Source organism: Marmota monax, unplaced genomic scaffold (assembly GCF_021218885.2).
Source record: "Marmota monax isolate L192 unplaced genomic scaffold, Marmota_monax_Labrador192_F-V1.1 WCK01_AAM20220418_F8-fsc00005, whole genome shotgun sequence".
Lineage (NCBI taxonomy): Eukaryota > Metazoa > Chordata > Mammalia > Rodentia > Sciuridae > Marmota > Marmota monax.
In genome coordinates, this window is record NW_026692254.1 from 31,801,121 (window position 1) to 31,828,600 (window position 27,480).

General features: G+C 44.6%; 2 protein-coding genes across 4 annotated transcripts in view; one reads left to right on the forward strand and one right to left on the reverse strand.

Annotated features, from left to right (window-relative positions):
• The first annotated feature begins 1,002 nt into the window (after positions 1-1,002).
• Positions 1,003-10,604, forward strand: Stard5 (StAR related lipid transfer domain containing 5). The gene is made up of 6 exons (XM_046438493.2): positions 1,003-1,157; positions 1,767-1,816; positions 2,175-2,307; positions 6,909-7,026; positions 7,864-7,957; positions 9,941-10,604. Exons 1-6 carry the CDS (start codon positions 1,059-1,061, stop codon positions 10,086-10,088), a joined length of 642 nt encoding a protein of 213 aa, XP_046294449.1. The 5' UTR covers positions 1,003-1,058; the 3' UTR covers positions 10,089-10,604.
• A 3,086-nt stretch (positions 10,605-13,690) lies between these two features.
• Positions 13,691-27,480, reverse strand: part of Il16 (interleukin 16) — a 128,225-nt gene continuing 114,435 nt past the window's right edge. Inside the window, exons 14-19 of one of the 3 annotated variants that reach the window (XM_046438479.2) lie at positions 24,325-25,414; positions 23,020-23,188; positions 20,902-21,003; positions 17,425-17,683; positions 17,071-17,193; positions 13,691-14,176 (exon numbers count right to left, since the gene is read on the reverse strand). In XM_046438479.2, coding sequence (XP_046294435.2) covers positions 13,983-14,176; positions 17,071-17,193; positions 17,425-17,683; positions 20,902-21,003; positions 23,020-23,188; positions 24,325-25,414 — 1,937 coding nt within the window. In that variant the 3' untranslated portion in view covers positions 13,691-13,982. Of the gene's footprint in view, positions 14,177-17,070; positions 17,197-17,424; positions 17,684-20,901; positions 21,004-23,019; positions 23,189-24,324; positions 25,415-27,480 lie in introns of all 3 variants that reach the window. The other 2 variants (XM_046438470.2, XR_006850448.2) reach the window with 2 other exon arrangements.

A 27,480-nucleotide genomic window follows, 5' to 3' on the forward strand; every position in this document is an offset into this window, starting at 1 on the left:
CCTGGATGAAAAGAATTCCTGATAAGATCCCTTATATAAAGCCAGAACCTCTCTCACATGACAGCACATCACATCACACTGGACATCTCCATTCAGAGGCCCCGCCGGCATCTAAACATGTCCAGAACTAATTTCACCATCTTCTTCCTAGAATCTATCTCTTTCCCCATGTCACTTAAGCCGCCAGTTATGCAAGCCACGTGGGAATCGTGATGCTTCTTCCTCTTTCCTCATCCCTCACAATCATGATTAATAAGTGTAATCATCTCCTGAATGTTTGATGTCTAACAAAATCACTTTCTACACCAACCTTACTTTCCTTTGGCTTTAAACCCAAACAAAATTCTTTGACCCAGAAACTCTTGCTTTTCACAATGGTCTGAAAGACATTCCATAGAGCTTTAAATCCAAACAAAATTCTAATAGGGCCCAGACTGACTTTCAAGCCACAGATTTATAGAAATATTCTACATTGAATTTTTAATCAGTGGCAGAGAGCTCTATATTGTACCTCCTAATCACTTCAACCTGGATTGGTCTTCTTTTCTGCACCTCCTGCTCCTCACTCCTACCGGGCCCTCCTCACTCTTCTCCAGACCTTGCGCCAGGCCACTAATTTTCTTTCACCTTCTAGGCTGCTCCTTAATGGGCCTCCAAGCCTCCAGGCATACTCCCTCTCCCTCCCTTAGAGCAGTACCCGGAACACCCTCGTTAAACCACCCTAGGAGTTTGTCCAGACTTGGCCATCATCGACCTCTTCTGGTCCCGGTGCTACTGGGAGCAACGCAGCGCCCCAACCACACCAAGGCTCTGGGCGGGTGCTGCAAAACTGCCGAACCAGCCCCGGGATCGTGAGCCCACCCAGGCGGTGGTACGACCTGCGGCGCCTGGCCGTCAGTCTCCCGACCTGCCAATCTCGGTGTGGGGCGTGATCTTCTGTGGATCCGGACCAATCCTGGAGCAGGAGGCCGGAGGCGGGGCTCCAGGCTCCACCTAGGACTTGGCTTCCGGCCTCCCAATTAGTGCACCACGCTTCTCACTTTACGTCTCCGGTGGGGATGGACCCGGCCGAAGCTGCTCACGTGAGCGAGACCGTGGCAGAGAAGGTGCTCCAGTACCTGCGAGACGCCTCGGGCTGGAAGATTTGCCGGGAGAGCGTGAGTGAGAAGCTGGGCGGCAAGGGGTCGCGGAGACTGCTCCCTGGGGCCTGGACCCCAAAGTCCCCAGACTCCTCTCCCGGTTGCTTATCGCACTCCAAGCCCCCGTAGCAGGATTGAGGGGGATCTCTTAGGGGGTTGTTTCCTTAATAAATAGTGGACTTGTGCTCACAATGACTCCAGAAAGCAAGAATCTGCTCTTTTCTCTGAGTGACTTACCCTGAGTCTGACTCTGAGTGGCTAGATTTGGAACCCGAAACTCCAAGCTCCAAGCCTTTATACCGTTCTTTAGCATGAGCATCTTTGTCCCAGAGGTGGTATGGGAATCGTTTTTCTTACTTAACATTTGTAATTTTTAACAAATACCCCCAAATTACTTACTTAAAATGGTTAATGGCATTTAAGATGATTTGAAAACCACCCTCAGCATTTAAGACCTCCCTCCCCATCCCCTGCGGTGGGGACAGCTTTACTAGTCCCAACTCTGCCTGAATGGGTTGGGTCACCTTGGATAGTGCATCCCCTCTTCTGAAGAACATGGGACTGAGCCAGGTGTTCTCCCAGAGCCCTTCTAGCTCTAAAATTCTATGATTCTGTGCCTTTTCACAGAATGGAGTTTCAGTTTCCTGGAGGCCATCTGTGGAGTTTCCAGGGAACCTGTAAGTGCACACTTGCTCAAAGCTTGTCACAGAGTTTGCTTCTCAAAAGATTCCAATCGACCCTAACACACTGTGATCAACTAACCAATTATCTTCCCCAAAAGCACTAGCTTCTGTTTATATCTAAATCATTTCCAGCAAGCCATATTCCTGTAAAACAAAATAAAAACAAAAACAGAGCACCTGTTTCTGCAGGCCCAAGGGGAGGTGGGCTAACATATTTCAGCCCCTTCTCTGCCAGCCTGTCCTAAGGAAATATGATGGCTTTGGCATGGTCCACCTTCCATTCCTTAAGTATAATCCCAAGATAAACAAGTTTGATTGATGCTTTGGGGTCAAATTCCTTTTTGTGCTTCAGGTATCGAGGAGAAGGGATCCTGTGTGCGACACCAGAGGAAGTATGGGACTGTGTAAAGCCAGCTGCTGGGGGCCTTCGAGAGAAGTGGGATGAGAATGTGACCAGTTTTGAAATAATCCAAAGCATCACAGATGTAAGTTTTTCCAAACATATTATCCATTGACATTGTCTGGGCCTTGCTGCAGTAACCTGGCCCCATCTCCTCTGGAGGGTGTCTGTGACACTTTTTGATAAAGAGCATGTCCTGAACATACTGGCTGCCCACTGCTTGAAACACTCTAAGCCAGCCTTGGCCCAGTTATAGGTAGGAAACCATGACTTTGAGAGGCAGAGAAGACCTTAACAGAACCAAGAAAATATAAATGGCAGTAGTTGATTAAGTACCGAATGAGTCTAGGCTCCAAGGACACCAAGGCAGTGCCTGGATTTGTTAGTTTGCAATAGTGCCCCTTGATGGGGCCAAGAGAATGAGTGGAGAGACCTTTGGCATGGAGTCAGAATTCTCTGCCAGCTGTGGAGCTGTGCCAAGTGGCAGTTTCTGGATTACAGTCTTTCCTTTAGGAATATGTATACCATTCAGATTATCCCTGCCTAGTAGAACTTTCTACAATGATAGAAATATTCTGTAATCCACTTTGTCCAATAAGTTATTCACTAAGTCCCCTGTGGCCACAGGGCATTAGAAGGTGGCTAGTTTGAGGAAATGAATTAAGTTTATTTAACTAATCTAAATGTAAGCTTAAATAGCCACATGGAGTTGGTGGCTATCAGAGTAGAATTCAGATGTTGATAAGTCTGCCCTGAGGTCCCCTCATTTTGATTACAGACTTTGTAGGGGGGAAAGTCATAACCAGAACTAATGCTTTTTGAGGGTAAGCATTGCTGAACTGTCCAATTTGAATGGTATCTTGATTTTGACTTCAGAGACCTGGCACCCTCTTGAGTGTTTACACAGATGGTATTTTGAAATCTCATACAAGAGTTCTCAACTGATGAATGTTTGGCAGCCACGTATTCTCAGCCCTATCCAAGAATTTTCATTTGTCTCCTGTTCAGTATTACAGGGGTTTCTGTCAATGTTTTCTGAAGGATGAGACACATTCCCTGGGGAGTAAAAGGGGACTTAGGTCCTACACAGTCAAAGCTGAAATTGAATACCATAGTGGGGAAAAAAAATGCCTTGTTTTAATTCTTCTTTAATCTCTTTGATGACTTAAAGGGGACTGTCTCTGGTGCTGATGTGCCCTTGCAACCTGTGTCACATTTGTTGATCTCCTTTATAACAAGATAGATATCTGGTCCCAGGGTCAGAATTAGCAACTTTGCATTGCTTTTAATTTATGGCAAGTGATTTTTTTTTTCATTTCTGATAAAAACTTCCTTTTAAAATCAAGTGATCTAAGTTTTTAAAAGGCAGCACATTTAGACAGCAATATTAAGTGAATTAACATGATGGGTGATACCAGAAATAGCAAAAAAATTAAGAGAGTATCCAAATAATTATATGCAAATGATTGAAGCTGAGGAAACTTGGGTTAATGTCCTTTAAAGAATAATACAACTGGGCATGATGGTGCATGCCTGTAATCCCAGCAACTCAAGAGGCTGAGGCAGGAGGATAGCAAGTTTGAATCCAGCCTGGGCAACTTAATGAGACTCTGTTTCAAAATTTTAAAAAAATGATAATTATTTTAAGAAGGGCTGAGGATATAGCTCAGTGGTAAAGTGGGACAGGATTCAGTCCCCAGTACAAAAAAAAAAAAAAAGTAATATATAGAATTTTTTTAAAAAATAGTTTTTATATTATATATTTTATATATTTTTTAATATTTGTTTTATTTTTAGCATGTTTGCAGTTCTTTGTCTTCACACAGTGACTGGTGGGAGTGATAATAAGAGGCTTCAAAAGTTAGAGGATGATACTAATCTGCCATAACAATGATTAAAGGCTAAGCTGTCATTTACAAACTCAGAGTGCTTTAACTGAAACCTTGGAGAAGGGAAATAGTTTGACAGAGGTAAAGAGAAGCACCCAAGTTCACACAGATAAGAAGCTGACCTGGGACCTAAGAGCCACCTGATGGCTCCAGCTTTCCTGCCTCTCAGCCACCACCAACTATCTTCCAGAGGAGCCCAAGAACCTCTTTCTACCCCACTGCCTTTTCCCCAGCTCCAGTTCTGGGTTCTGGTGACCTGATCCCTCAGAGGCCCCACAGAGTTCTGTTTTCCTCATTGTTATTACACTGTAAGCTTCTCGCTTTTCCCATCTTGCCAGAACCATACAAGATAGCCAGCTGTTCACCTATGCTGAATTCTACATTGGTGCAAGTTGCTATTGCCTTCTTGATCAGCTTGCTAATGGGTCATGCTGGCAGGTCTTCCTGTTCCTCTGGTACCCTGGTTTGTGCCTGTGATGCCTGCTTCCCTATATGGGGCTGCTGCTCCAGGCAACACAGGGCCCTTCGTCCCTGGATGGGCCACAATTTGCCCATGTATCCTTCCTGATCCCAGATAGTCTCTGATGCAAGGGTCTTCAGCTTTTTTGCTTACATACCTCTGACAAATTTTTGAGAAATTTTGTATGACCCCACACATCTAGTTGACAGCTAGATTTTTGTAAGTTGCAAAGCATGGCATTTCTGACATATTAATAAGTTTGTCAATTTTGAACAAAGTATTGGTATCATTCTTTTAGTTGTATCTAAATAGCATATGAATTTGTATTTACTGTCACCCATTTTAAAAATATATGAGTAAATTTTTCTTTAAATAGTCAGAAATTATATATAATTAATTGTTTTCCTTGAACTCAAATTTCCATTTCATGCAACTCAATGAATTTTATCTTAATATACTGCATGTTATTCTTGGAAGTCATCATCTTACATCATAGATACGCATATAAATTGAAATTATTTTTTAATTGTATCTTTCCTTTGACTATAAGACTAATTGTATGTTTTAAATCCAGATTGAGTATAATTTATTAAAATGACAAGATTACATTACAACTTTTGATGGGGAATTATTAAACACAAAAAGAAAAGTATTGTGCATCTCTGGATAAGATAAATGGAATTCTTTATTTTAATTAATTCATGTGTCCATGAAAAGATATAATTTCTTGCCAGAGAGATACAGTCTTCAATAGACATTAACTGCAAATAGCAGAGGCTACTACATGCTACTGGTTTACAAAAAAAGCAGAGAAGAGCTGACAATTGGTAGCTCTTAACAATTTAGTGAAAATAACAAAATATGGAGAAAAGGCCCTTTCTTATAGATTGGCATTTCTTGACATCATTTTGACAAATTTTAAATGTTCTAATTCTGAAATAAACATTAGATCAATGGATGGGTTGATGAAACATACCATGAATATGTTGACATCTATGACTTGCTATGGACCTCATCTTGGTCTCCAGACACTTTCTCTCAGAAATGATATATTTGAGGCTAATAATCAGAAGTATATAATTATTTTCCTTGAACTCAGATTTCCATTTCATGCAACTCAATGAATTGCATGGAAGCAGTGTGGCTATTTTTTTTAAAAAGTACTGAGTTATATTGTTATATTGTGTTTATGTACAAGTATGTAACAACCAATCCTACTATTATGTATAATTATAATGCACCAATTTATTTATTTATTTTTTTTTATTATTATTGGTTGTTCAAAACATTACAAAGCTCTTGACATATCATATTTCATACATTTGATTCAAGTGGGTTATGAACTCCCATTTTTACCCCATATACAGATTGCAGAATCACATCGGTTACTCATCCACGTTTTTACATATTGCCATACTAGTGACTGTTGTATTCTGCTACCTTTCCTATCCTCTACTATCCCCCCTCCCCTCCCTTCCCATCTTCTCTCTCTACCCCATCTACTATAATTCATTTCTCTCCCTTGTTTTGTTTTGTTTTTTTTTCCTTTCCCCTCACATCCTCTTATATGTAATTTTGTATAACAATGAGAGTCTCCTTCCATTTCCATGCAATTTCCCTTCTCTCTCCCTTTCCCTCCCACCTCTCGTCTCTGTTTAATGTTAATCTTTTTCTCATGCTCTTCCTCCCTGCTCTGTTCTTAGTTGCTCTCCTTATATCAAAGAAGACATTTGGCATTTGTTTTTTAGGGATTGGCTAGCTTCACTTAGCATAATCTATAATGCACCAATTTAAAAAACTCTTCTGCTATTCTTTTCTTCTATGAAATACCAGAATTCAGAAATAGTGAAATCACCTTGTTTCTGACCCCACACTTTCAACTATGCTTAAGAAAGGGAAAAACATGAAATTCTAACCCCAGTGTATATGATACCTTGATTAAATATTTAAATCAGTGTTCCTGATTGTCTTTGGTACCCTAGGGGTACACCCAGAGAGAATTCATGATAGGGTGATTCTACATGAGGGAAGATGGGAGAATGCTCTTTTTGTGTATGTGGGGTTTTTTTTGTTGTTGTTGTTTTGTTTTGTTTTGTTTTTTAAGCAGGAAAAGAGACCCTAACTGCAGATGCAGCCAATTTAGGAAGTGAAGTCATCTGGAAGTTCATCCCCAGTATACCCAGTGGAAAGTTCTTTAGCATCACCAGGGCCTCCCTCTGAGCCCTCATGTGCACAGTGCCATGCTTTCCTTTCCCCTGGACCCTGGTAGACAGGGGAGGGCTAGGAGAAGATCTCTGACCTTCAGACACAGCTAGGCTCCCTTTTTTTCTTTGGCAGACACTTTGCATAAGCAGAACCTCCACCCCCTCAGCTGCCATGAAGCTCATTTCTCCCAGGGACTTTGTGGACTTGGTGCTAGTCAAGAGATATGAGGATGGGACCATCAGTTCCAATGGTGAGTGACAACCAGGTGCTGCCAGGCCTGCCCAGGAGGCTGGGCTCTCTCCTCCACTCCTCAGATTCTTAAGGAAAGCCAAGCAGCTGGAAACCAAGCAGTAGCAGGGTGTGACCATCCCTACTGCACATTCTAAACAATGATCATCTCAATAACAGAATGTGCCTTGCCTTCACAGTTTGGGGGGATTCCATGCCATGAGGGTCTGAGGTGGGAGAATACTTGTGCCAGTAATTTTATTTATATAGATATATTTATTTAGTCCCAGATCTTGTTAGCACCCCTTCTTTTTCCTGCTGAGACTGGTAGTTTGTGCTGTGGACATGCAGGTTACAGTTGGGCATCACAAAACCTTGATATGCAGTGACTCACTGAGTTCATGGATGTGTCCTCCTGAGAGGGTTGAGCACATTCCACTCCCTTCCTGCTCAACAAAGAGCAGAGCTGCTACCACACAGCCCATACTGTTCCTCTGAATCTGCTTTATGGGGGAGATTATAGACACATCCCCGCTTCTGTCAGCTGAGATTTAAGAAAGGCACCTTCCTCCTTCCACCCCCAAACCTTGTATTATAGAATATTTTTTGTTCCAATATTCTTATCGGCTTGGGGAAGCTGCATGTGGGAGTGTAATATTTGTGTGTGTGGATTTGAGTATGTGCGCATGTATGGGAATGTAAGTGGGTGTACAGGGTGGGGAAGAAATTTGAGGCCACGTAGCAAGAGTCTCTTGCCCTCTCGCCAGCTCTCAGTAACTGGTTCTGCTCACATTGTAGCACTTAAGTGGCTAGGTCTGACTGAAGCTGTAGATCACTGTTTGTCTGAACTGTCTTCCAGCTACCCATGTGGAACATCCACTATGCCCCCCGAAGCCAGGTTTTGTGAGAGGATTCAACCATCCTTGTGGTTGCTTCTGTGAACCTCTGCCAGGGTAAGAATAATGAAGAGGGAGGCCCCTGTTTCAGACCTGACTGACTTCACTCTGGACACTGTAAGAATAGGTACTTTGACTAGGATTCATAAGAACAAAATGTCTTAGGCTCTTTAGGCTTTGATGTTACAAAACACTATTACACACAAACACATGAGTGATATAATATGCTAAAGCATCTCACACATGGGAAAGAGTTGGGGGATGCTGTTATAATTTAAATTTTTGATATGTAAAATCCTTACTCGCACGCCATAAGTCAGGTTGAACAAATGCCATGGTCCCATTTAGAAGATGAAACAGTTTCGGGTAGTTAAGTATGTATCTATGATCAGTCTAGGAGGTTGGCAGAGTCTGAGCTCTGGCAAATTTCTCCTGCACTCCCTGGGAACCATCCACCAGCCTGGAGCAGCTGGGAGTATGACCATCCCTACTGCACATTCTAAACAGTGATCATCTCAGCAAGGATTGGGTTGGTCTTGGGAGCTGAAGGGCAATCAGAGACCACACTGTGAGTCAATCATGGAACTGAGCCTGGGATCCCTTCCTGTTTACCCACAGCTCACAAGGCCAGGTTTTTACAAGGAACTTTATATGTAATGAATAACCTGAGGGTCACTAGTGTATTCTGGGTGCCACCCAAATTGACAATAAAAGAGAGTACACCTGCCACTGTATCCCTGTGTTCCTACAGACTCCAAGAGGGGAGGGGCTTGAGCTTTCTCAGCCCCAGGAGGCAGGCCTGATGCCATAGGACTTTACTAGAAACCAGACCTGGACTCCACCTAACACTGTGTTTGCTAAGCTGGCTTTTCAAACATCTTTCAAAGGACTTTTCTTAAATGTAACAACATTTTAAGTCTGAAAATAGCATAGTCATGCTTTTTAACACACACTAGGATTTTTAGTCCCCTCAGTACAGAGGTGCCCTAGATCCAGGGCTCTAACCTCTGCTTCATTTCCTTATTGTCCCCGCTTGGCTGTCAGTGCTGAGAACCACCTTTCCATGGTGCCATGTCTGCTGGAAAGGAATTTTTCAGAATAAGAGTTCTCATATAAGATTGCAAAGGTTATTGCACAAATTTTGCAGATGGCCTGGTTGGGACCAGAAAGTCCCCACAAAACCCAGCTAGTATGCAGGTTTTAAACCAAGCATTCACTTGCCCAGCTCTTGTCCACTCAACAAAGTTCTGAGTTTTCAATTCTGCTATTATTTCAATGAAATTGACAAAGGTACATTGAGGTGGGTTGGAAGTCATAATATAGAGCTTGTTATATAATTTATCATTTATTTAATAATTGAGTGATTAATAAGTTATTTAATCAATTATTATGAAACTTACTGTATTAATGAAAATTATCACTAATCATTCACCTATTATTTTTTCAAAAGAATAGAACTCTAAAAACAAATTATTTCATTTACTGCAAGTGTTTTGTTGCTCAATTGTTTTGGTGTTTTCATCAATGGGATGATGGGACATAATGTGTTAAAGATGCAAGTGTGAAAAGGGCAAACCATATATTTGTATTGTTATGAAAACAGTTTTGATCTTGTAAACCCCTGGAAAGGGTCCCAGGGTCCCCCAGGAGCTCCTGACATTTTGAGAATTGCCGCCTGAGCAGACAGACAAAACCAGCTTCTGTGTTCACTCCTCCCAGGGCCTCAAACAGAGAGGGTTCTTGAAAGCATCTACAAACAAATCTGTCAGAGGGAATCTCTCTTCTTAGAAAGGAGGGACCCCCCCCCAATCAACCCCTGAGGGCCTGATGGGACTATAGGATATGTTCACTAGAGGCCATGTTCCCATCTTAAACAAGAAAGTACAAAGTGGCCCCCTGGGCAGTGAATCCTGCAAGGGATTGAATGTGGTCGCTGTGTAACAGCCGTTTCTGCTGGGCCAGGCTCTCTTTGCCTGATCTGGTACTGTGCCAGCCCCTCTGTGGCAGATGCCTAACACAGCTCTGCTGTTGCTTTCACAGAGAGCCCAACAAGACCAACCTGGTCACATTCTTCCAGACTGACCTCAGCGGTTACCTCCCACAGAGCGTAGTGGACTCCTTCTTCCCTCGGAGCATGACCAGTTTTTATGCCAACCTTCAGAAAGCAGTGAAGAAATTCCATGACTGATGCCCTCAGTTGTTGGCAAAGAACATCTGTGACTCATTGAGGAGCTCCACTTGCTGGAATACCTCAGATCTAGGAGAACCCAAGCCTGCTTTTACTCTTGGGCAGTGAGTCTCTAAGAATGCCAGCCAAGGGCGATAGCCCACCCACTCCTACTTCCTCTGTCCTCTCAGGATTGGCAGGAGAGGAACCATTCACATACTTCTAATTCTACCTGTGATCCAAATTCACCTGATTCAGGATGGACCCAAACTTCTGGCTACCTGACAAGAACTCAGCTCAGCACTGTGATTCCAATCCTGTGTGTACCTCTCACTGTCAGAGGCCATGTCTCCATGTTTGTCCTAGAGAATCATGATGAACACTGAAACCAAGTCCTCAGTGCATTTTTTGGAAACCCTCATACATGTTTTAACACCACGTAAGATTTTCCCCTTAAAAACATGTCAACTTGGAAAAATAATTGTTTTGAACAATTGAATAAGCCTTAAGAAAAAATTATTTCCATTTGGATCAATACTTTCCGTGGTTCTTCTGTTGGAATTGGTCTTCTGCCTTCTTTCCTTTGAGTGAGTTAACTTTCATATCACCAGTAACACCAGGGAGTTTGAATCTGCCCCAGGCCAAATCTGCAGTCTTTGAGATTAGTTTTCTTTGAGAGTGACTCTAAATAGAGTAAACTTCTCCTGTCTGTGTGCAGAACTCTGGGGATAAGCGTCTCCTTCCCCAGGGTATCTACCTCTTCTTGCCCTCTGTTAAGAAGGCCAAAGCTGGAGTGCTCTGGCCTCCAGGGCCCCATCAGGCCACACTGCCACCGAGAAGGAGGGCAGAGCAGGCCTCCCTCTAGCATCCCTGGCTAGAATCTTTCCTCTAAGAGTCTGCTACTGGACTGTACAACCCTGCAGTGTCCATACCCACCTGTATATCATCAGAGCCAGGGAGCACAGCTTTATCACCCAGAAGAGACTCAGCAGGAAGTCAACACACAACTTCTTTTACCTGTGTCCAGTCAAGGCATCATAGCCAGAGTGATCCTCTAGCATTCCTTTGAAACCTTGTCTGGCTTCCACCTTTGTAAGGAAGACCCCTCCTGTGTCTGATCAGAGGCCCTTCATGTGGCAGCTTCTGTTACTATTGCCCATGCAGGAAATTTCCATGGCATTCCACCTTTGCTACTCCAAACATAAGTCACTAACTCTTGGATGACCAGTCACTTAAGGACTTGAATCTGGCCCATATGATATTCTGTGCTGACCCTACATGAATCAGTTTGCATCAGATTAAACTGGTTTGAGCCCAGAAGACTCAGAACAATTGTTACAGAAAACATCACCATGCCACATGATGAGATTGTGCAGGCACAGGGAGTGTGCCCAGCCCTGGGCAGGCCCACAGAAAGACCCGGGGGAGAAAGTAGGTCTGCTTTGACTTTCTAATGTATGGAGGCACACCGTTTCTTGAATTTTGACACAGTGAGATAATGTATTAACCAGTAAAATGCCATACAAAGCAAAGAACTAGGACTGCCAGGGAGGGGCCCTTGAGAGGATTCCTTCTCATGGAGAGTACTAGGTCCAGGGTTATTAACTGTAATATCTGCAGTGTTGGAGAGTAACTGGAAATATTGTTTCTAAGCCACTGTTTTCCAAGCCTCTGTCAGCTTCAAAGAAGTTGGCCAAGGACAGTGAAACCTCACAATGAAATCCTCACGCGATGGAACTCAGATGGATGAGTTTTAGTTTCAGGGCCCTCTTGCCCATAACTGCCCTGAATTCTCTTGACTTGGAGACCAGGAACCTGAGCAAGAGAAAGGGAACTTCTAAAGAGGGCAGAGACAGGAAGAATACTTGGGGAGCCATGGGCTCACCATATTCATGCCCTTGTCCTCAGACAACCTCTTCCTACCCACCTGCTTGCTTTGCCTCATTTCCCAAGGAGTCTCAGGATCACAGGCCCATAATAGCTCCATGCTCCTACCTTTCCCCACCTTCCTTTCTCTTTCCCTGGGCTGGTCCCACTCTATCACTTGGCTGCTTGAGAAGACTCAGAACAATTCCTGGTCACATGCGTGCCCAGATGATGAGATTGTGCAGGTATGGAGTGTGACCTCATTGCCCGGCCCTGGGCAGGCACACAGTAAGACCCTGGGGTGTGGGCATTGTATTGAGTTATACTTTCATCAAGTTTACCTCCAGTGTTCCTATTAAATCTAAAAACTGATAACATGATATTTCAAATTTCTTATCTACTTGCTTGAAGAAATTCAGGATGGGGTGAGCAAGACAATGTGCAAGAAACAAACTAAGCCCATTATTTCTCAGAATAATAAAACACAATCAGCTGATGCTAACTGTGACGAGAACACTAAAGGGGTTTACCTGAAGAGTAGGAACCCAGCTGGGTTTTCTGAGTCCAGTCTTCTGAAAGATTCTTGGCTTCCTGTGGACCCTGGAGAAGCCATCAAATTACATTAGCATGGTCCCATGGATTTATGGCCTGGGAATAAACTACTTTGTGTTTTATCTGTGATCCTTGTCAGGCCTTCCCCCACATTCAGTGTATAGGAGCAGAAGCTCAAGAGGGGCTGGTATTCTGGACTAGACCTGGTCAAAGTATGCTGGCTGTTGCTAATTGAAAGTTTCATTGACTTGTCCTGAGTTTGGCAATCAGGTGCTCAGCAATGACCAAAGGTAATACCCATTGGTCGGGTATTCATAGGTATTTTCCCTAACTTACAAAAATTTTGGCCTCAAAGATCTAAGAGCCTATTATTGATCTCTCCCAAACCACCGAAGGACTCAAATCTCTCTCTGATCACTTCACAGCTGGGCAAGTTACTTACTATCCCTGAGTTTCAGTGCCCTCATCAATAGAGTGGCACAGAACCACATGCTGTACAAGGTGCTGTGATTACTAAACACCATTTCACATCAAACACAGTGCTTGGCATATGAGAGGAAGGTGGTAGCCATTTTTATCTTATGCTTACATACATGGTGGTACATCCTGTTGGTGCACCTCTCCACACCTTGAGTCTCACCTTTACTCTGCTCACTGGCTCTATCACCTGACACCTTCCTTGCCTAGGATCACTTATTCCAAAACAAATGTTTTGTGTGAAAGACTTTATTTTCCAAATATGGCCTTGGCCATATTTTCATATCCTATAAATCTGAGTGGATTTGGGCCAGCTCTGACAGATTACAGGGGAAGCAATGCTATGGGACTCCTGAAATGAGGGCATAAAAAAGATGCTGCTTCTACCTGGCTCTTGCACTCCCGGGATGCTCACCCAGAGAGTTCAGGAGCCGTGTTATAAGGAAGCCCAGGCCACAGGGGTTGGCCACCTGTAGATGTTCAGGCCAAAGCCCAGCTGCATCCCCAGGCAGACAACTCCCAGATGTATTATGAAATGATCCTTCACACGGTCAAAGACTTCCAGCCTTTGAGTTGCTGCAGTTGATGCCAAGTGGGAGTAGGGAGAGGTGAGCTCTCTGGCCAAGGCCTGCCCACACTTCAGAATCATGATAAAAACAAATGTTGCTATTATGGGGCAGGTTGTTACAGTTATAATACTCATAAGATTTTGCACAGCAGGACATGGGTTCAGATCAAATTGTAATATATCCATTTTATTATGGCACTACAACATTATCATTAAACTTCATATATATACAGTATACAGTTTGTATCAGCCACCCCAGCATGACTCTGCCTTATTTTGATGACAATCCTCTTGCTGGATTGTTTTCCAGAAGGTCTGGACCTGAGCAGCAATCCCCAGGAAGCACACCTGTGCTTTCCCTGATCTGGGTGGGGTGGGCAGCAGAGACCCTGAGAATCAGCAGTTATGGGAGCTGTGTGCTCATGGCTTTGGCTTCAGAGTTGGTGCCCTGTCTAGGGGTCTCCAGTGGCTGTGGTCCCCTTGGACTGCAGGCTTTTCCGTTTGATAACAATAGTGACAGGTCCATCAGGCAGTGCTTTGATGACATTCCAGGCTTCAAACCGTGTGAGACCCTGCATAGCAGTGCCAGCCAGATGCAAGATTTCATCTCCTGGCTGGACCATCTCACTTTGTTCTGCAGCTGCCCCTGAAACAAGGGAGAAGAACATTATAATGGGCTCGACTGGTGATAGGACAAAACGAGAAGTTACTTCTACCTGTGATCTCCAAGGAGCCAGGACAGCTGAGAAGAGAATGACACATCCATTTCTTGGAAGCTTGGTGGTGGTTCCAAAATGAGGAATATTATAAAATGGTGTCTCAGCACTTAGACACCAGGCTCCAGCTCTCTGTGGAAAACTGCAGCCCTTGCTATTCCCAGAGGAAGGAGATTCCAGGCAGTGCCAAGCCAGAGCCCGGTTAGTAAGACTCATACAATTCACAGAAGATTCTAGGGTGCTAAATCCTCCTCAATGCCTCCCTTGAACACTGAGCCAATATCCCACCCCCTTGCTTTTGGTCTCCCTTTCTTGTGAGAACAGTACTGGGCAGTACAGGAACAGAGCTGGTGAGATTTTCATGAGTCAGTCTTCATGGGCTTTTGGCTCTGAGCAGCATGGAGAAGGCCTCTGTGCCCATATAAGAAAGACATAATTCTGTATGGTACCCACTCTTCAAAAGCTGCATGTGGAAACAGGACTTTTTATACAGTTTATAAATTTCCCAGTTGACACCATGACCTTCACAAATAATGAAAAAAAATACAAAATAATAAAATAGCTAAATTATTTTGGTTAATTGTTATGATGGGCATTGTGCTAATGGTTTGCATTGGTGACAGTAATCCTATGAGGCATATGCCTTTAGTATTCCCTTTTTACAGGTGAAGAAACCAAAGACTAAAGTGCTTCTTTCAGAGCTTCAAAACTGCTAAAGTGGTTGAACCTGCATTGAAGCCCAGAACTTCTGGCTCTAGCATCCACATCCCTTAGAACCTTGCAGCTGGTTAGTTATCCCCATAGGAGCAAATGGGCCCAGGATGGTGAATTGACTTGCTCAAGCTCATCCTACTCTAAGGAGGAGAATTAGCATTGGAACCAAGTTCATGGGTCCAAGTCTTTTGACTCTGTTGACTTTGGACCCCATGCTAATTCCAAATTGACCTTTGAAAAAGTTCAAATTATCTTTCTCAAAATTGGAATTAACATAGATTCTGGGGGAATCATCATATACACCTCAGCCTACCCTCTGGGTTTTCATAGCTGCCACAGAGATTCCTCTAACAAAACCAGTTGGCCACAGGGATCCATGTAGGACAGAGAGCAGAGTTGGGAGGCCCTTAGGGTCCCAGTTCTAAGAGCTCTCAGACACATACCTATACTTCTTTGCCTCTTTTATTTTATTTTATTTTATTTTTTCCTTTGGATGAGAAGAAGTGGTCACCCAGCAACTCAGAGGCAGAGCTGGAACTAGCTCCCAGACCTCTTAGCATCCTTTCCTGTGTTCAGGTCTCACAACACCTTGCCCTGTGGTGCATAGGCTTCCAGTTGAAGAGTAGCAAAGAATTCAGGGAAGATTTATATGGCAGCTTTAGGTCATTCATGATTTTCACAGGAAAACCCAAACCCAGTGACCCCCATGTCAAATACTCTTGCACCCCCACACCTTGGCTTCCCCACCCTGACTTTAAGCCAGCAGAGAGCACCGTCCCTGCATGGGCATCCCTTTGTGGAAAACCAATGCTGGGGCCAGAGACAGAGGCTGAGGCTACAGGAATGTATGGGATATTTAGTCCTCCCCAATCTATGGTGAAGAAAATATCAAAATTGTAAGTAAAAGTGGGAGCTGATGAGTTAGGACTAGGGTAAGGCCAGTAAGGTCAAGTGGAGCAGGTACAAAGCCAGACTTTGATTGTATTTTGTTCAACATGAATTTTTTAAAATTAGTTTGATTTAAAATATATATTGCACTGAAGGCTGGGGATATAGCTCAATGACAGAGCACTTGTATAGCATGCTCAGGGCCCTAGGTTTAATTCCCAGAGACTGCAAAATTAATTAATCAATTGAAATTTTGCATTGAGCTGGGTTTGGTGATATAGAAGGCCGAGGCAAAAAGGATCATAACTTTAAGGCCAACCTCAGCAACTTAGGGAGACCCTGTCTCAAAAATAAAAAGGGCTGAGAGTATAGCTCAGTGACAGAGTGTGTCTGGGTTCAATCCCCAGTACCCCAGGAAGGAAGAAAGGAAAGAAGGGAGGGAGGAAGGAAGGAAGAAAGGAAGGACTGAAATTGTATTGATCTTGATTACTGTGTATTTTGGTGCCCCATTAAATTTTGAACCTCAGGCCAGGGTTTCACCTGCCTCATTCTAGTCCTGGCTCTGCTAAGCTGAACCAAGCTCAGGGCTCAGTTGCAAGAGGACTTTTATGGTTTAGATTTGGTATCCCAAAAAAAACTCACAGGTGAGACAAAGCAAAAAGATTTGGAGAAGAAGTTATTGGGTTATAACCTTAACCTAATCAGTGATCAATCTGCGATGGGATTACTGAGTGGCAACTTGAGGCAGATAGGGTGTGGCTGGAGGAAGTGGTTCATTAATGGTGTGATTATGGGGTATATATTTTGTATCTGGAGAGTGGAGTCTCTTTCTCCCTCTGCTTCCTGATCATCATGTGAGCCACTTCCCTTCCGCCATACTCTTCTGCCATGTTGTTCTGCCTCACCTTGAGCCCTGAGGAATTGAGTCAGCTGTCTATAGACTGAGACATCTAAAATGGTGAGCCCTCAAATAAACTTTTCCTCCTCTAAAATTGTTCTGGTCTGATATTTTAGTCACAGCTGTGAGAAAGTTGACTAAAACAAGGACCTAGTAAAACAGAGGGGTTAAGGGGCTATCTGAGCAAAGGGGTAAAGGTTGAAAAGCAAAACTGAGCCCTAAATGGACCTGCATGCCTCTCAAGAGGACATGGGGTTATGGGAAACCAATGTCACCAGAAAGTGCCCATGAAACTGGAGAGCATTCAAAAAGCCCATACCACACCTTTGAAAATCCTGTTGATGGTGAGAGGTTTGTCTCCATGCAGGGAGCCCTTCCCTCCTTCCAGGCTGAAGCCCAACCCTGCCGAGGTCTTCTCCAGTGTCACCGTGCAGACTGTTGCCTCTGCTGCTGAGGAAGATGCAGGGACTTGTTAGAGGCTGCTCCACTCCCAAGCCATGGATGACCCGGCTGGTGCTGTGTTCACACACTCGTGAACACAAGACACATCTCCACAAGATACTAGGCAGGTCACATGTGGTTGGGGCCACAAATTACTAAGCATCCCCACCTACACTGGCTCCAAGTGGCCAGAGGCAATATGGTCCATAAAGCTTCCACTGAGTGGGGAGAACTTACTGGATTCTACAGAAACATCACTGGCTGCAGAAGCTGAGGCTGCAGAGTCAGTGGAGGAGTTCAAATCCAGGGTGGCCTCCAGAGTTGACCTCCTTGTGACAATCACAGCTTGCCTTGGGTCCCGAGCTTGGCGGAGGATGGCCAGAGCATCATTGTGGGTGGCCCCTTTGAGGGACTTTCCATTGATGGAAAGAACCTCATTGCCCTTCTGAATAGTCCCTTCCTGGGAGGCCAACCCGTTTGGAAACACTCTGTGAACCTGAGTAAATGAAAGGAAATCAGGAAGTCAGATCCATATTGATAGAGGATCTGAACTTGTCAGGCAGTCAACTCTATAGGGATTTTTGAAGCCAAAGAAAACTAAGACTAATTGTGTCCTAGATCAGAGCTACTGGCACAGGGACTAGCTTCCCCTTGTCCTCTACCCATAGCAGAGATCACCAGCAATAACGTCCAAGTGAGCCTTCAGAATTCTTCTCAGAACCATGCCCTGGACCACATCACTACAATCTTCATGGACATTCCCGGGGAAATCTTCTGCCTTACCTGTCCTAGATCAGCATTTCCCAAACTACTTCCCTTGAATTCTGATTCTATGGCATGTTAATAGGTGATGAGTAATAAAGGGTTTCTAAGATCAAAGAAACTTGAGAAATACTGAATTAAGCAAAAAATAAAAATAAAAAAAACCTCTGAAAACGTCTATTTCTCTAAAGACATTAGAAACACTACAATGCAAATTTGCATAGATCTCTAAGAACGGGCAATATGATATGGTGATTGCCCAAAGTGTTCCAACAAAGAACCCTTTCTCCATAGAGAAATGCTCTCTCTGGTCCCATCTTCTGCAGGATATATTTGATATACACCATCGTAGGCAGTCTAGACATTAGTCACTTCTTGATCACTTTCACAAAAATATGCAGGATTAAAACAAAATGTCTTTGCCTTGCTCTCTTTAATGATGTAAATTATAATTAAGAGGATTGATGGGCACTCACTTAAAGGGGCTACAGATTGTTTTACTTTTTATGATGTGAACAAGCACTTTAGTCTCTGAAGTGGTTTTGGTGTTAGAAAATTCTATTATGTGGTCAGATAATGTCAGAATTCCTAGGCTGTGAGCCCCCAGCATGAAGCAGAACTTCTGCTGTGAGGTTCCTCCTCTATAAAACAACTATTCAACCCAAGATGTGGGAAGATTAATTTAGACAAGAGGTCACTGAGCATGGTGCTTGGTCATGCATGGTCTCATACTTGGTTCTCTTTTTACAAATCTATAAATGAAGAGAACTGTTAAACACGGAAGGAGAAACAGGAAATTTTGCTCACATGCTCATTCAGCGTGCTGAATTTGAGTGCTCAGGGTGGCTGGCCAAATGGAGTGAGGAGAAATTGCTACTCAAGGACAGAGAAAAAGGTCCGAAGTGCTATTCCCACAGGCAGGCTCTATTCAAACACAAGAGAGCCTTCTCAAACAGAATCAGGAACCTGTTTATAGTGTTCAGCCAAGTGCTTAATAACAGAAATAGGTACTTTTTAGTTTTATGTGCTTTTTTTGTGGTAAAGAACTTATAAATAAATCAAGGAAGTCACTACTCACTCAGGACCAACTGAAGTGACAAATAGTAATGTACCACATCACCATTGCAAGGGGATATGGTGTGTTTAAAGCTGGCCGGTGCTATGGACTGGAGGATTTATTGCAGCTGGGCAAAGACATTCAAATGATCCCACCACCATCTACATACCCTGAGACAACACAGCTGTGGGATGACAACTATATGCGCTCAGCTTTAGAGAGACACAGCAGCTATGTCATTGCCTGGTCCATGAAGATAGGAGGATCAGAAACCATCTGGGTCAAGTACACTTGGTCTGGAGCAGTGGGCTGATCAGATTGCCCAGGCCAGAATCATGGGGTCCACTGATGTGTTGCTCTCTCAGCACCATCCGGGCTTTAGCAGTTCCTCTGTGAACAGGGGCTGGACCACGGGATCTGAAGTCCTGGGATGTGTACTGCTATTTACATGCATGCACAGTAACTGTTCTTTCCTCCAGCTGGGGCCCGTTGTGCTCAACTAACCATCAGATTGGCTTCTCAGCTGCCTAAGTGAACAGTCTCACCCTCTGAGTGGGCAAAAGCAGGAAAGCCACTGTTTTTACAGGGCTCTGCCTTTTGACGTTCCTTCCTATGAGGTGATCTGTGTTGTACCCCAGGCCAGGTCTTCAATCCTGACTGTACAGCCTTCTAAAAAGGCGCCTGTGCTCATAAACTGAGAAACTGATGTGACTCCATTTTTGAAAAAATAAATAACAGCAGCTTCTACCTCAAAGCCTGTCCAAGGAAGGGGACGTGACCCTTGTCCTTGGAAAAAACCACAGAGCACTCTTAGGCACATATCCACCCTGCTGAGTTGTTTGTCTACAAATAACAGGAGAGATCTGCAGGGGCCAGGTGTCCCTGACTCAGTTAGGCTAGGTGAGGACCCATAGCAACCCCCTAACAACCACCAATCAGCATGGGACAGGGAGAATACCTGGGATGCCAGATGACCCCCCAGTAGTCTGGGTAGCTGATAACATGTTAGGAAACCATATAGTTCAATACGTACACCCCTTGAGGATTAAACCAATCAGTTCAAATGAATCCTCCTCTTACACTAACCAATCACCCCTACCCAACTTGTTTCCGCCAGTGAATGTGCTAATCAATGTTAAGAGTTGTGGTTTCACTTTCCCGCGGTGTGAAATGATTTGCTGTGTGATGTTGTGATGCATAGAGTATCCCAAAAAAACCTATAAATCCTCACTGAACTAAGGGCCGGGGCTCACTCCTCGGGACCTCTGCGTCGGAAACGGCTGTGAGTCCAGGCTCAAGCTTGCAATAAGGACTCTTGTGTGATTGCATCGGATTCCACTCCTGAAAGTCTATTAGGGTCCCACGAATCTGGCATTACAGAACAACTCTTATCTAAATCTTAGTGATTACTAGGACTATATTTCCAAAGAAAGAGACATGACATTGAATAAAATGTAGTTTCAGTTTTTAAAATATCCCCTGGAATCTTAAAAAATGTAGGCAATAGGGCTTCAATCCTGCAAAATTCTGATTCAGATGTTCTGGTGTGAAAATCATAAACACACACACATACACACACATTTTTGAAGCTCCACAAGTGATTCAGTTTCATTTGGGTACATTGAAGTTGTTTTGCGTACCCAGAGACCTTCTTTATTAAAGTGAGGATTAGGATGAGGGTTAAATATGAAGTCCCACACAAGTAACCCGTCTGTGGTTCTTGAAAAGGAGGGTCCTGTTGGCTCTCCTTTAAGATCCTGTCTAACTGCCTGCCCAGTGACCTGGCGTCATGCATTCCTCTGTTCCCCAGCACAGGGCCCCAACCTGGCAAGTTTGCCCCTCCCCCAGAGACATCCTCTCAGGCTCAGAAACACCCCCATCTTTGGCCCACTTACCGTAATCACCTTGTTTTCTAGATCTGCTCCTCCTGCCAAGCTGAAGCCAAGGCCAGCGCCTTCCTCCTTGTGTAAGATGGTGACGTGGATGCTGTCTAATTGCTGCAAATGAAAACACATAAACGCCTCAGGGCAGCAGCATGAACAATTCAATAAATGCTTTAACATCAGACTGATTTATTTTATCAAGCTCAGCTGGGCCAGGCTCCAAGTTCTGTCACTTCCTCAAACCTCAGTTTCAGTTTCATCATCTATAGAGAAGACTGTACTTTCAGAGGAAGTTTAGAAGTAGAAAAAAGATGTATGTAAAACAGCAAGCACAATTCTTTTCCTCTCTTCCTTACCCCATCTGTACCCGCACTAATACATGCTGGGCTAGCCGCTATGGAGTTAGCTAAAATCCCAGCATGATAGATAATGAAGCTCTACCATGTCTTTAGGACAAGGACTTTGGGTCAGAAAGCCAAGATTCAGTACTGTTTTGCAGAAGTTGGTTACTCCCTCTTTCTCCCTTCTCCTCTGTGGGACCCAGTAGCAGCAGTCTGGGGCCCAGCTGACCTCTCTCTCTAGAATACATGCATAACCAGACATGTACACAAATGCAGGTACACACACAGCATTTCCCAGCCTGGACATGGGCTCCCACAGAGCCAGGACAACCTCCCTGTATAGACCAGAGCCAGCAACCCCTATTCTGGTCTAGAATTGCAGTCTTTAAGCTCCGGCTCCTACAGAGGCCAGCAGGTCACTTAAATGAGCAAAATGGGTAGATGTGAGATGAAGGAATCACAGACAACAAATATATATTTCCTGCTCTAAAGGGTTGGCGACTACGTAGGAAGACAGACCCAATGCTACTAGATCATTCCCTTTAAAGAATAGAGTTAGAAATCCAGGTATTGATTTAGGTTTTGTAATATCTAGAATTCAATAACAAAAAAATCATCATTGAGACGAAATAAAATACACCTTCGGGTCCCAGAGCTCGGCAGTCACTGTTTTGCAACCTGTGCTAGGGAGTGAATTTATGTCAAAGAATTCACTTGCTCCAAGCACCATCAGAGTCCCTGACTTGCAGCTGGCTCTGTGATCCTTTGATTTGGAATCTCCAAGACCAGACATGATGAAAGGATAGTGTCCCTCACTGCTCCAGTGCCAGCCCAAATCTCCCCCGCTGGGATGCCCTATAGGTTCTTGCCAGGTTAGATTACAAATACCCTCCCAATAACACCTTAGGTGGGACTGCTCTTTGTATTTTATGCACTTTTGCCTCCTTTATTTCATTTGAGCTAAATCAGGCCTTGGGGAACCATGGTCCCAGCTAGGTGTGAGAGTCACAGAGGAGGAATCAAGGCCCAGGGACACCTTATACTCATCAGATTTTACCACACCTGGGAATTGCAGCTATGATGTTTCTCTTATAGGGAAGTGAGGGTCTCCTTGTTCTATCCTTCTAATCTGGATTATTCCAATGGAGGAATTCTATATGAGACCTGGGAATCCCATGGTCATCTGACAGTTGGCCCTAGTTCTGCCCAGCTGCTTTCTCACTATTCCCTTTTGGGATGTGCTCAGAAAGCATATGGGAACTAAGGCTTCCAGAATTACTTGGCTGATGCATGGGGACTCTGTGAGCTCACCTTCCAATGTGGATCAGAAATGCTGAAAGCTCCAAAGTGAGACCTCTCATAGCCCATGCTGTTTACAGAGAACACTGTGCTACCTACCACACAGCATCTCACTGGAGACAGGCCAAGTTGGTAGCTCATGGGATGTGGACACAGTACTGAGTTTGAACTTGGAGTACCAAGGAGGCTCTGTGTCCTTGAACACTGCCTTTCTCGTTTATGAAATGGGAAAAATGATGCAGTGTATTAAAAGCATCTCATGCTGGAAAACTTCCTTCAAATGTAAAGTCTTACTGTGGTCAAGTGATACAGTGTCCCTCTACCTTGGAAAGGAGAGACGTGGGTCTCTTGTGTCAGCAACTAGGAGCTGACTTCTCTAGCTTCAAGACCCATGGAACTTCATGAGCTGCTTCCCCTTTGTCCAAACTGTGGTAACCAAACAACCCACAATAACCTCTTGCCACTGTAAATACTTACAAAAGAAACCTACCTTTAATGTTGCTTCATCCAGAACTCTCACTTCCTCAATGAGTTTTTTTAATTCTTCTGAACTGAGCAGGGAGATGACTGACTGACCAGACTGAGAGGAACAATGGTCCCTGTCATCGGCTTCCTTGGGCTCAGTGAGACCTTCTGTATATTCTCTTAGCTCTGAAAGGCTTTCATAAGAAGAAAGAGCACAGTGCATGAATAGCAATATTATGAAGAGCTAATATTTGTTGCATAATTACTCTATTTCAGGCATGATGCTAAACACTTTGGGGCATTTTAAATTTTGATGCAGCATAAGAACAATAAATAACACAAACAAATGCAGAACTGCACTGATTAAAGAGGGAGGACCAAGCTCCAACTCTGAAGAAGCCCCCAAAATACTTCTGCCCACTTCACATTTCTGTGAAGCAGGTCTTCTCCTTCACCTCTCAATTTCAGCTGAAGTGGAAACTAAGGATAAGCATTGAAGGAACCTGCTCATGGTCAGGGAGTCAGTACCTGAACTGGGGCCAAAACCCAGGTGTCCTAACTTCCTGTCCAAGGGTCTGAGCCTAGGAGTAGAGTACAAGTGAATTCCTTTTGGGGAGCAGCAGGAACTCCCAAGGGATAATCTCTTAGCTTCATCTGAATTAAGAATGGGACCTTTCAGATGTGCACCTGCCTTCCAAAATCTCCATGGGTAATTTGCCAGGGGGCCAATCTTGTGCTTCACTTTCTGAGGCTAGGTGTTGTGAAACCTTCTCCTTAATATGGAAGGGAGAGGTGTGGCACGCACATGTGCACATGTGAGCACATGCACACAAAGAGGTACTGGAGAATGAAAAAGGCTAAATTATATTATATTCTTGTACAAATATGTAACAAGGAATCCCACTATTATATTTAATTATAATGTACCAACTTAAATTTTCAAAGAAGGAGGAGGAAGAGGCAGAGGCAGAGGAGGAACAGCAGCAGAAGAGGAGGAACAATTTTAAACTAGTACATCTGATAGTAAATCTGAGAAATTTTTTAAAGTGGTATAGGCCAGGAGGCTAGCACATGCATGTAATACCAGCGACTCAGGAGGTTGAGGCAGTAGGACTGCAAGTTCAAGACCAGCCTCAACAATTGAGACCTTGTTTCTCAAAATAAAAAAATAAAAGGACTAGGGATGGAGCTCAGTGAGACAGCACCCCTGGGTTCCATCTTTGGTATAATAAAAATAAGACTAAGTGGTAAGTAGAACTTTAAAAGAAAGAAAAATGAGAAAGGAAAGAAAGGTGAGGACAGTGAGAAAAACCCTGGTGTAGACACTCACTTGAGAGAAAACCCCAGGTCTGAGGAGGCTGGCTCGGAACTATTTGTAGCTGCATCTTCATTGGACGATGACTTTGGAGATGCCCCTTCCTTGGGAACGCAGGTGGTCTGGCCACAGGAGATTGAAGATGGAAGGCACAGCAAGGACTTCATGACAGCCGAGGACACCTGGCTGCTGATGGAGTAGAGCTTACTGGTCCTTTCATCAAATGGCTTAGTCTCATAAGATTGAGTCCTGGTCAGGGGGAAGCTGCGTGCCCGCTGGCTTGGCATCTTGAGGACTGGGCCTTGAGAGTCCTTAATTTGTGAGGACAGCAGCCTCGAGAGCGGGTCAGGGTCAGGGGAGAAGGTTTTCTGATGGGGCCGCTGCCATGGAGGAGGAGACTCCGACACACCTGCATCACTGACCTTGGAGGCTGCAGGGAAACCTGAGGGCAGCTGCTCCTGCTCTGGATACCTGTGCTCCACAGAGAATGGAGCCCCTCGCCCAGAGAGGCCAGAAAACCGTCCTCCCTCTTGCTTTGCAGGAGGTTTGGAGGCTTCCCCAGAGGAGGGCTGAAGGCTTAGTCTCTGGGCTCCTCTGTCAGGCAGTTGAGAGGAGCCAAAGGTTTCAAAGGAACTGATTCTCTGCTTAATGGAGGAGGAGGTGGCCCTTGGGTGTGGCCCCAGGGGCTCCCTGGAAGCAGGTGTTGGCTGCAGGGATGAGGCTGGATCAGGCAGCCTTCTTGGGTCTGGAGCTCGATTCCTCAGACCTTTTAAACTCTGACGAAACCAGGCTGGCTTAGGGGCCACAGGGGGCCCTTTCTTCACAGTGCTGCTGTCCGCTGACTTGTAAACTTTGTGAGCACCATTGGCAGTGTCCAGCTTTGGTGAGGTCCCATCTGGGTGTCCCTGTGCCCCGTCTTCTTCACCCAGACTGACATTGGGCTGCAGTGGTATATGGCCATGGTTCTCACTCATAATGGGGCTAAATAAGTTTTTGATGCAGTCAGAAATTCTGACCCAAGGGTCTTCAGCTGTGGTATCAAAGCTATAGTCCATCCGAGCCTGCCTCTTAAGCAGCGGGTGTTTAATTGGGGATGCTCGGGTCACTAGGGAGGAGAAACAAAGCCAGAGCTGGGCATTAATCTTATTATGACTTTTCTTCCTAAATTCTAGTTTCAAAGCTGAGCAGCAAAAGAGCTCTGGAGAAGATGAGCGGAAGTGGTGGACACCGAGATGGGCCAGCTCCAGTTGCTGTCACTTGACTGAGGTACAGGACAGGAGAACCAGAAAGGGGAGTTAACTTCCTGGCATCCTAATGTTCCAGCATTGAAGATGTACTCAAGAAATATCTGGTCTAATCTCTGGCATTTTGCACTTGAGGACTGCAGCGTTCAAGAAGAGCAAGGGGCCATCCAGTGGCAGAGCAAGGACAAGACCCCTCCCCTCCTGTCTCCTCACTCACATGCCCTTTCCACTGCCCAAAGTAACCCATTTCCCAGATAACCCATTAAAGTAAAGGCCAAACTAATTTTCTTCCCTTTTGAACTTTTAGGCCAAATCGGCTCCCATATTTGGTTTGGACTGCCTACGTCCATTGTGAATATACACTTTTAAGAGCTGATCACAATGTTCCAGGTAGACAAAAGCTCAGTGACACTGATTCTCAACCTTGGCTACACATCCAGATCTAAGGGTCCACCCCTAAGTTCTGAGTTAATACAGCTGGGATGCACCCTGGGTGTTGGGGATGCAATAAACCCTACTGGGGATTTCAGAGTAACACCTGCCCTGTGCCAGCAGGGACCTTGGGCATGCCCTGACACGGTCAGCCCTTTGATCTAGGACGCAGTGAGCATGGCACTGGCATCCCATCTACATGGGCACAGAAGACTTTGCCCCTGGCTGTCTTTCCCAGAGATAGGAGAAAGTTGGCCCCTGAGTTCTGAAGGCAGGAAGTAAGTCGACATGTGGCCCTGCCATGTTTCCCACACATGCTAGATTTCTATGATTAAGCACATGATGCTGTGTGCTTCCAAGGGAGATGTTTGATGCCAGAATGCAAACCAGCTTAAGAAACACTGTCCCGCCCTATCCCTTGTCTTAATGCCAGATCACAAGAGCAATAATCTATATGTAGAAGGCAGAACTTTGATGATATCAAGGAGAAGCTCTGCTCAATTCGGACAATCTGGGTGGGAATGAATGACCCCAGGACTTGGGAAAGTGAGTCTAGCTCTCTTGTTCTGTTTCTGCATTTATAAATTGTTCAGCAGTTAGGGGCTCTTGTGTTGAGATGTGGCAGTCAAAGGTTCTAGAGGCAAGCCCTCTTCAAGCTGGGCAGGACTAATAGTCCCCTGGTGTGTTCCTCAATTGGGATGACTAAGGGAAGGGAGTGTGGAGGGGTGAAGCCTCCATGGGCTGGGCACCTGTCTGTCTAAGATGTGCTGGATCTTTCCATTCGTAGTGTTCCTTAACTCTCCAGGAGCCTGTCATCTGCTATTTTTTTTTTTTGCAGTGTTTCTCAACCAGGCATATAGTTTATAGCCTACATGTTTATTTCTCTGTCATAACTGGCAGCTCCTTATGGCAGGAACTGGCCTGTTTCATCCTTTTCCCTATCTCTCCTCCAGCACCAAGTATAGGGCCTTTGAATCCAGCACTTAGTGTGTGCTTGCTGAATTGAATCATGTGTTGGGGTTCTCTGAGATCTTCCATTCCTTGTTGATGAGCCAATTGAGGCTCTAAAAGGCAAACGAGGGTATCCAGAATCACAGATAATGATGGATGATTAAGTATTTCCCAACACCAAATCCTAAGCTCTTTCTAGCAAGACACTGAGTACTAAAGTCATGTCTTAGTACTGCTCAATGTACCACGGGGGACACAAACTTGCTATCCACCTCATGGATGTGGTGACCACCAGCAAAATGATACTTATGCTTCCCTGACACTACATTCTCAGATTTGGAAAGACTGAAGGCAGTGCGGTAGATGTTATCATCCCACAGGCAGCTGCTCCCATGATGGTTGAGTGAGTGTGCCTTTGGACTGCTTCCCAAGGACCCCATTCTCCTGTTGCCTTCCTGGATTGGCCTGCATTCCCACCACAACCACTACAGCATCACTGATTCAATCTGGAGATTTCCCAGCCTGGACAGCATTCACTGTTCTG

Bases quoted from the DNA above. Each gene is read 5' to 3' on its own strand.
- Stard5 (XM_046438493.2), top strand. From the start codon at position 1,059: ATGGACCCGGCCGAAGCTGCTCACGTGAGCGAGACCGTGGCAGAGAAG. The intron at 1,817-2,174 runs GTAAGTGCACAC...TTTGTGCTTCAG, and splicing joins GTGGAGTTTCCAGGGAACCT to GTATCGAGGAGAAGGGATCC. The intron at 7,027-7,863 runs GTGAGTGACAAC...ACTGTCTTCCAG, and splicing joins TGGGACCATCAGTTCCAATG to CTACCCATGTGGAACATCCA.